General features: G+C 28.1%; 1 protein-coding gene across 1 annotated transcript; it reads left to right on the forward strand.

Moving 5' to 3' along the window:
• The first annotated feature begins 941 nt into the window (after window positions 1-941).
• Window positions 942-2,727, forward strand: LOC112591976. Its single transcript, XM_025335939.1, has 2 exons — window positions 942-983; window positions 1,423-2,727. The coding sequence occupies exons 1-2, from the start codon at window positions 942-944 to the stop codon at window positions 2,725-2,727; spliced, it is 1,347 nt and encodes a 448-aa protein (XP_025191724.1).
• Window positions 2,728-10,617: the final 7,890 nt, after the last annotated feature.

The raw sequence follows: 10,617 nt of genomic DNA on the forward strand, positions 1-10,617 counted from the left end.
ATTTTAAGTAATATTTTTTAAAACTACTTAGTGTAATGTTATAATTTTATATTCAATTTAGAATAGTTGACTTTACACATGGGAATGCGGAATATCCATTTATTACCTATATTTTGGTGGCACAAATATGGTCTTGATTAATGTTTGGTTAGCCATTGGATAAATTATGTTCGATAAACTACACATTCATAGTTATTTTAAACTAGTTTTATAAGTAATAAGCTATTTTTCTATAGTAAAGTTATTATTTATTTGTACAAAGTTTTGCATTAAATTACTTTAGAACGTTGAATATTTATTTTATACTATAAGTTCAATTTGTTCATTTCAGAATTATTTTAATCAATAACCCATTTTATTATACAAGATAAACCACTCATATCTAAATTAACAAAATTTAACATTGAATTACACACTCAATATCCGTTGTGAAAATGTCAAGTATTTACGCCCATTAGTTTTTGAATTACCGAAAAAAAATAAAACTTAAACTTATTTTGCGTAAATATTCTCTTTTTTTTTCTTAATTTTTTGTGTTTCTCTCGGTTATTTTGTAAAGTATTGAAAAATGTTTATTTTTTTTTAACTCTTGAAAGTACAAACTTGATAGTATTTTCTATCCGAAATCACCCCAAGTTAAAAATCAAAACACTTTTTTAACTTTACGTTTTGCCCATACATTTACAAAAAACACATAATTGTAAAAACGATATCTACATTTATTGCTTTACTCAATATAATATGTTTTATGCAGCTCTGAATAATTGCATTCAGCATTGTGTCAGACAATTTTATAGCTATGCTTCTGAATTATTCTGATTTCTGAAAGATATTTTAATCCATGATCGTTGTATTGAAAAATAAAATTTATAATAACTGATAATACCTAACAATTAAATACTATAAAAAAAAAAAAAACTATTTCAAATAAGTCCGGAAAAATGTACGGTGACACCGTATCCGGTTACTCCGGTTACGCGCAGGTGTGTCACGTGATCTGTCGGTGGCGAGCGCTGTTGTCGACGATGAAGTTGTATACACTATATAGCGTAGCGTAGCCGTAATGTCGTATTTAGTTTTTGTCACCACTCACCACTCTCTACTACGCCTACCTACAACTTGTCATCAACACTACTCAGTTTATACACCGTTTTCGGCGTTTTTTTTTTTTTATTAAAAAACTTAATTTTCTTATTTGTTTTTCAATTTCATTTTATCATCATGAGTGACAGCGATGAAGTTTCGAAGCCACCACCAGTAAAAAAAAATAAAACTGGAAAAGTGAGTATTTTTTAATTAATTAAATAATTTTTTCAAATTGCGTGTGGTATTATACTACATTAATGCCTCCAAATATTTATGTTTTTTCTTCAAATTTTTAGTATCTAAATATATTATTATAATGAAATATTCTGATTTCAGATTATTGACGAAAAACGCAGACTTTCAATTATAGATTTATATAAAACATATCTACCAAAACACCCGGGTTTGCCATTATATAAACTGGTGAAAAAGATAGCGGATTCCATGGGCATTGGTAAAACGACGGTTGGAAATGTTATAAAAGAGTATAACGAGTCGAAGACGGTGACTATTCCAAAGAGAAAACGGGCCAAAAAATCGTTTTTAGACACCTTTGACGATTTTGACAAGAACGCAGTTCGAGGGCACGTTCATAAAATTTGGTTTACTCGTCAAATTCCAACTGTTGACAAGATACATCAATCCGTTTCCGCCGATATTAATTTACCACCAATATCTCGTACTAATTTATTTCGTCTGTTAAAAGCATTAGATTTCCGTTATACTAAGCGGAGTCGGAATAGTGCTCTTACAGAAAAAAATGAATTAGTCGAGTGGCGCAGACGTTATTTACGAGACATTGAGCGATATCGTAAGGAAGGTCGGCATATTTATTACCTTGATGAGACGTGGGTAAATGTTAACGAGCGTTCATCCAAAACACGAGTCAACACAACAATCAAATCGGATAGCAAAGAGCTCTCTACAAGTACTGCTAATCCTTCAGGCAAAACGCTGATTGTTCTCGACATCGGTTCGGAAAAGGGTTTTGTTCCCGATGCCTTATTATGCTTCGAGTCAAAAAATAATACAAGCGATTACCACGACGAAATTAATGAGAAAATATTTCGTAAATGGATGGAAGGCGTTTTACCGCGATTAAAATCAAATTCTGTTGTCGTCATGGATAATGCGTCATACCATTGCGAGAAAGTCGATAATGCCCCTTCATCAGATACCCCGAAAGCTGATATAATTAAGTGGTTAACCGACAAGGGAGTAGTTATAGATAAGCCTATAGTTATCCCTGAACTACTACAAATTGTAAAACGTATAAAGCCACAACACGAAAAGTATGTCATCGATGAACTAGCAAAGTCCCATAACCATACCATCTTAAGGTTGCCGCCGTACCACTGCGAACTCAACCCGATAAAACTGGCTTGGTCGTCGGTTAAAAAGCACGTTCGAACGAAAAATATCAACTGCAAACTTCCAATTGTCAAAAAATTAATAAAACAAGGTGTGAATCGTGTAAACTCGACCATGTGGAAAAATTTTATACAACAAACGAAAGACGAAGAAAAAAAACTTTATGACATCGACTTCATCATTGACGAGGTATTGACCGCGGAAACGTCAGAAACGGTGCTGACCATTACGGGAGACACGACTTCAAATTCTGATTCGGATTCGGATTAAGTTCCTAAATAATGTACAATTATAACTTGATTTTTGTAAAAATAAAATTACCTATATTATTGTTTGTAATAAAAATATTTTTAGTTTTCATGAATATGACTTTATTATTATTTGTTTTTAAAAAGTACCCAAATCTTTTGTAATACCTATCTATGTATAATGCGTATAATAATAAATGAGTATGTACTATCATTGATTATAGAATAAAATGTTGTTAATAAAATATTGTTTATTCTATAATCAATGGTACTATGTATAATAAAAGTACTTATACAGAACCTTTTAAAAATGTTAAAAAAGAATGGTGTTTGCAGTATGCTACGACTTGTATAATGTATAGGTATAATAGAATAGAATACATGTGAGCCAAAAGCGGACAATAACAAATAATATATTATTATTATTAGTTTATTATTTAATCCCCAGCAGCTGCTGGAACCATTGTTACCTATTTTAACCGTCCGTATACACGACGAGTGCCGATAACTGTGGCCAATGACAGCGGATTTACCAGTTGCCTGCATGATTTATTTGGAATGGACTAAATCACGAAACGTTTTTGTTTATTCGTTGTGTTGTCTGTCTAATTGTCTACTCAACTACTCAAGTATCCGAATGGGAATAAAATTATCATTTTTTTTTTTTTTACACGATTATCTAAACGCTGATCAGCTATTGAAAAATATCTACTTTTAGGTCTCAGTGGATCTTGCCGGTTTGTTATCTTGTGATATAGTATATCCTATCAGCAATATATAAATTTATATATTTTATATTATAGACTGCACAAGTAGTTAAGTATTTTAAAATAAATCATTTTTACACTAATTGTAGTTTAACATTTTAATGGTTGTTCATTGTATTATATAACATTCACATATCATTGATCAACCAACAATCAAAATGTTTCAGTAAAAAAAAAGTTTGTACATTAATAATGTTTCTATGAAACGACTACTGACTCCTAAGGAGATTCGAAGAGCATTCATTCAATAATTATTTAAGAATTAAAATCTGATCTGTTGCTGCGGGCGGCATACATGCGCTGTTGGTATGACAATTTTATTTCTAAATTCCTTCAGATGAAACATATTTTCAAACAGCCTCATAATGATAGTTTGATTGAAAAAAAAAATGATTAAATGAATGGAAACTCTACAGTAAAGCAGAATATAATATAAATAAAACTACATAATATAGTCAACAATATTATCTTCAAAATAAACCTTTTATTAATGCTCATATTAACTTTGAACCAAATATAACAGAAGTTAAAAAAATTGATAAATATGCCTTTAATATAATTTAATCATTAATTAATACATATAATATGACAGCCGACAGGTATCTACTACTAGTACTACTGTAATTTCATTCTTAATATTAAAATAATATCATATCATCCAAAAAATCAATTTTAAACATTAAAAAAAATATAATTATAAATTAAAGTAAATAACTAACCATTATTTGCAATATATATTATTTTCTGAACTGTGTGTATTAATATAATATAATAAAAAACAATTTAATTTGAAACTTTGTATGTGATTAATTATCTACTTTTCTATTTTTCACTATTTTCAACTTTGCGATTTCTTTTCCAAATTATTTATACTCCTTATATATTTACCATTAATTACTTTGTTGATATTATCAAAAAATATGAAACATAAATACACAATGCTGTAAAATGTTTTTTGAATTATTATTTTCTTCAATATTTATTTGATTACTAGAAAAAGATAATTTGATAAATGTACTATTAAAATGTTAAAAATTCACTGAAAAACTTGATATAAATTTTAGTAACTTAATTTTTATATACTTTACATTTTTTTTATTCATTTTAAATCATTTGTGGTGCAAGTGTACAAACTAAGCACAAAAATATTGAAAAAATATAAATGATTTATATTTATTTAATAAGGTATGCTGTTTATGAAACATGCAGATGTTAGTATAGTTTATTAGTTTGGCATTTAATTTTTTTTTTTTACATAAATATTTTATATTTTATTTTAATTAAAATAAAGTACCAATTATTATACATAAAAAATTAAGAAAATTTAAACTATTTTTATAGATGAAAATTATAGAATTTATTTATAAGTTGATTTTTTTCTTATTGTATTTTTTCCAATTCAAAATTAAGTATAACAAAAAAATATATCCTTAATGTTCAGAAAATTATTTAAAAATATGATTTTATTTATATTTGTATACATAATTATACTTCTAATTAATAATTTATATTAATATTATTGTGATAGTATTTCATTTTTTGCTGTAAGTTAATAAATCATCACTTATATTTTAATCATTTATCAACCAATACTAGATTTTTACAGAAATAAACAACAATTTTTAATAAAACATTTCCAATAAGTTATTTAATATTAAAATTAATAATGTTAACATTCATCATTGGACCAAATTCAGAATACATATTATATAAATAAAAATAATAAGCAAATAGGTATGTATTATTTTATTGAAAAATAATAATTGCTTATTAGCTATACCATATTCATATTGATAACACCTTTTATAAACATAGGTATATAAAAATGTCGGAAAATAGAAAACCAAATTCAGATTTTTGTTGTTGTTCTAATACATATCATACTGAATGGCCGTGCTAAATAATGTGTTGATCGTTCGCCATCCCTCGCCAGCGGTCGGCCATTTTATGTAACGTACAAAAATAATTGTGATGCGACGACTACGGGTCGTCATCGGTGCTGAACGTGTTAATCTATTTCAACAGGAAAGGAAAATTATGTCAATTTCCTCCTAAACGTACACACACGCGACCTTCTGTAAAGGTTCCTCCAAAACAGGATACAAAAAAATTTAAGGATTTATAGATTTTACGTCGATTCGTCTTAACGTAGTACATCCTTTTAAAATCATTATACATAGATATGTATAATATTATATGGGTTTCCAACGTACAGTGTACACTGGATCTAGTATATCTTTACGCCCTAATCAGTGCTCCAATTTGCAATTCGATAAATTTGAAAAATATTCGTTTCAGTGGTCCCGTATAAATTGTTATTATGGTAGCACAACAGTGGATCTAATTTTCAATAGATCCTAATTCCCAAACAAATTTAATACATTTTTTGGTAATAATCGGTACGAGTTCGAAATATAGATTTATGCGTAAGCCTTATACGTTTAGTAGACAGACAGTAGAAGCGTAGACCGAGAATCGTCTTATGAAATAATATTTATACGTGCATTATCCCTCACAGCCCGAAAACCAAAATAATTGTTCTACGATATTATTATCTATACAGTACACATTCGATTTTTATTTCGAACAATTATCTCGTCAGCTTGTTAGTTATTATCAAGTATGCCGAACAGCTGTTATTAGTATTATAATTGTCATTTGTCACCAATCACACGCATTATACGATTGTGCATATCACTTGGATGTGACAATTTTAAATTTCTGTGTGTGTGTATGTACATTTGACGCAAATACATTTCGATGCATTTGTTTTTTTTTTTACATAATTTTTAACAATGTAAAGAAAATTTCAATCACATCACGTTTACATGATACTATATATTGGTGTTTAGTCACGAGCCTCCTGCGACTAGAGCGGGGTCGGCCTTCGTGACTACACCACCGAAGTTATATGACTATACAATCTATCGATCTGGTAAAAAAAAAGAGACTACCTTAAAGAGAAGGATAACGGTATCACAGACGTGTTTATATTATGTTTACAGCTAAAAATGTACAAATCGTAGTTATAATAGTAATAATAATAATAATAACAATAATCAGGGTTAATCAATAATTATCTTAATGAATAAAAGGTCCGCCGACAGCTAGGTATAAACAGGAATAGATTACAACTATTTTGTGGTACAAGTGTGTCGTAGAGATAAATGTAATATTTACGCAACTCCAGTTCCCGCTGATTTTTCGTAGTATACAACGGTGGCGGTATGACGGCGACAGTAGGACCCCATCGATCACAGCGGTGTTTGCGCGCGCGTCGGCACAACAGTGTACAAACGATTTGGTATTACAATAGTAAATATTTGACTAGCCTCGAAAAACCGTTACCATGGAGATCGCGACGACATCGCGAGACAAAATATTATAGTTTATTGCTATGACCAGGGCTCAGGGCTTTATGCATTTGCATATATTTTGTTCGGGAAATAGAAGAAGTCGGATTCGATACATATTTGTGTTTTGATGCAAGGATTTCAAATTCAAATTTTTTTTTGCATATTTTAGGTTTTTTTTCTTCACACGCATATTGCAAAGATTTATCCGTTTTTATTGCATATTCTATACATTTATACATATTTTATTTTTTTTTGATTTACAAGAAAAATGAAAAATATCAATGTAAAATTTTCTTTTTTAACGCGTTATAAAAATGTAGTACTGTACAAATATACCTGCATTGTTCATTCTAAATTAATTTTATATAATGATTTCTTCTGCAATAATCAATAGCGCGACTCCACATTTCACGTTTAATATTTTTGAATTCAATTAGTACAGGTATGTTTTTTTTTTTTTTTTTTAATTAAAAATAAACACATATTTAAGCGCATATTTTTATGATCGTAAGTGCATAAAGTGTTAAAATCCCTAGCCTGATTATGATCATTGTTTTTAGAATAAAATATATTGAAATATTTTGTTTTATTATATTTTTTGATACTCTAAAATCAATGGTTACGACGACGATGGCGTGGTACAATGTAATTATTACCAATCGGTCTGTTGATAGAATTACGAGAGCATGCGAAACAGGCGTGAGAAAATACAAAAAAAAAAAGACTCACCGGAAAACATTGGATCCGTGACGAAATCGCGATCTGACAAAGGTCCCACGAGTTACTGGTCTGTCTAAATCATTTTTGGCTCATGGTATAGACGGATAAATTGCACCAAAGATGACCATACCAGACCCCATACCAGACGAAGAAGGGGCACGGATAAGTCCTGTATATAATATAATATATAGACCCGTATCGCTCGATAACGCGTGGAAACAATAATTGCCTCGTTAAATTTTTATCACTAACATCATGATACACATTTCACAATATTATTGTCATCACCTTTATCAAAAATAATAATATAACAATATGCAGTGGAACTCCCATTATTCGAACGTCAATCGACCGGACGTCCAATTAACCGGACAAAAAAAAAGATTGGTCTTTTAATAGGTAAGTCGTAAATCGTAATATCATATTTCGTCGTTCCTCATATTCGTAATCGTAGATTAGATAGAAAATAGGCGTTATTCTTAATAAGCCAGTTTTATTGTCTAATCGTCATACAGTTTAGCTTTTTCTAATTTTTGTTTCAAAATATGATATAATAATAAATAATTGTACGAGTAATTTATAAAGCTTATTCTATTTCAGTTAAATATTGTGATAAAATTATTTGTATATTGTTACAAATTTTAAGTTATATTACATAGGTACATATTATAAATTATAAATACGTACAATTTATCCATACAATTATAGAACTTTTGATATGACATAATATGTCACATTCAATCCGGATTCCGGATTTTCGGAGTTCTTCTGTATTTTAAAATATTTTGAGTGGACATAGATAGGAATTTTGAATAGAAGAGATACACGTATGATTTTATTATTTTCAATGAAAGTCTGAAACTGTTATAATAGTCTTCAAAATAACCACCATCTATCCTGTTTGACTAACAACAACTAGCTATTAGCAATTAGCATAATACATTCTTGGCATCAATAAACTACAGTTGAATTAACTCACAAATAATAATCACTTGTGATTATATTTACATGCCTACCTATTGATTCTTTGAATTTGTGACTAAAATGCTTAATCTTCTATAGTCTATACTGTATACCTTTTACGTCATACGTGCGTCTGTATTAGACTTCATGTGGTGATATCGGGTCTGAGATCAGATTAACTGGACTGGTTAAATATTCATTGTGATATTGATGTAAACGTCAATAAAGTTATTGACAAGTTTTCAAAAACCAAAAGAAAATAATATTTTGCTAAATAATTCATATTTTAATTCGGATATATGTCATTTAATCGTAGTCAATTGGATGCGTACGAGATTATTAAATTTCGTCGCATACAATTTCGAGACATGCTACATTTCATCGCATATATTTATATATATTCTTTATAATAATAATAATTTTATATATCAGTCATCTCATTTCATTATTATATATATATATTTTTATTTATAAAAAGTAAAATTAAATTCAATAAAAATAATAATACTAATCTAAATAAAGTATTTAAAAATACACAAAAAGTAAAATAAAATAAAACAGTAAAATATTATTATTAATAAAAATAAAAATTATGAGAAATACCTTTCAAAACCTTACATATTAGATTATTATTTACATTTGTATATATTTGTAATAATCTATTAGATAAATCATTATATATATTTATTTTTTTACATGATACATGCCCAGCAATTATTTGTTCTATTATTATTTTATTTAAAATTTCTTTTTTTTTTTTAATGACTTAATAAATTTTAAATAATTGGTCGTGTATGGATTATCATTTCTTTGATTATCATTCAAACCCATTAGCCAGCCCTCTATCTTATTGTTAATCCTGGACAAACTTTCTTGTAACCTATCATAACAGATCCAGATTTTAATGGAAAATAATGTTAGTCAATGATTTCTTCTCCAATCCAAAATGCCAATCACGTCTCTTCAAAATATGTTATTAGTGATAATAATATTTCTTCGTTCTCAATATAATATGTGCTTTCTAATAATGATTCAAATTATTCTATTACCTTTTCGACAGGTATACCTAAGTGCAAGTTGTATCGTAAATCTCATCGCCAATAGTTATTTCTCGTTTATGAATAAAACCATCATGAATTAGAAAATTATGCTCCTGTTGATTTTTTATAAATTGCAAAGGCATAATTTTTATAATTTGTAAAATATAATTGCAAAATAAATAATAGTTGTTATATTGTATAGACCGCGGTAAGTAGATATATTATACTGTATAACACTAAAATTGATTAATACTCATATGGTAAGCAGGTACTCTGTAATAATTCGAATATTTAATAAAGACTCGCGTAAAAACCAAATAATAAATAACTGAAATAAAGATAAATGATAAAGTACTATACACCACTACCAATAAAATTATAAAGATATTATAGCATTATTATATATATCATATTATTAAATATTATACCTACCCAAAAAGACTAGAAAGATAATCTATTTTATCTCATGATAATATAATATATTACCTATATTTTGAAATGTATAAATTATTAATATTTAATTTTATTGATGGTATTGTTAATATTATTATTATTTCTATCTTCTATAATAGCGATTCTCAACTTTATTTTATTCGTGTACCATTTACACAATTTGAAAATGTTTACGTTTTTTGGTTTCTATAATAATTTTATTTGTGTGTACCTACGTTGGTTTGTGTCTACAGAATTTTGAAATTGGAGATTGACAGAGGGTTCTAGTTAGGGTGACGTCATGTTATTTACACAGTCTTTTTTGTTAATCGAGGGGTGTGTAACAAAGAAACGCCAGCTGTTATGTTATATTATTCTAAAAGGAGGATATACGTATTTTATCTAATATTTTATTTCATGATAATATATATTAACTATATTTTAAAATGTATATGTTACATACAAAGTCCGGAATTGTACATTTCGCAATTTGTACAGTGATTTTTGTACACATTGAGAAGTGTACAATGTTGCTGTACAAAGTAACTAGATTGTACAAGTTGCGTTATACAATTCGCGATGTGTTCAATAATCACTGTACAAAATCCGAAGTGTACAATTGTTGTACAAATCA

Source organism: Melanaphis sacchari, unplaced genomic scaffold (assembly GCF_002803265.2).
Source record: "Melanaphis sacchari strain LSU unplaced genomic scaffold, SCAv2.0 Contig14_pilon_pilon, whole genome shotgun sequence".
In the NCBI taxonomy this organism is placed as follows: Eukaryota; Metazoa; Arthropoda; class Insecta; order Hemiptera; family Aphididae; genus Melanaphis; species Melanaphis sacchari.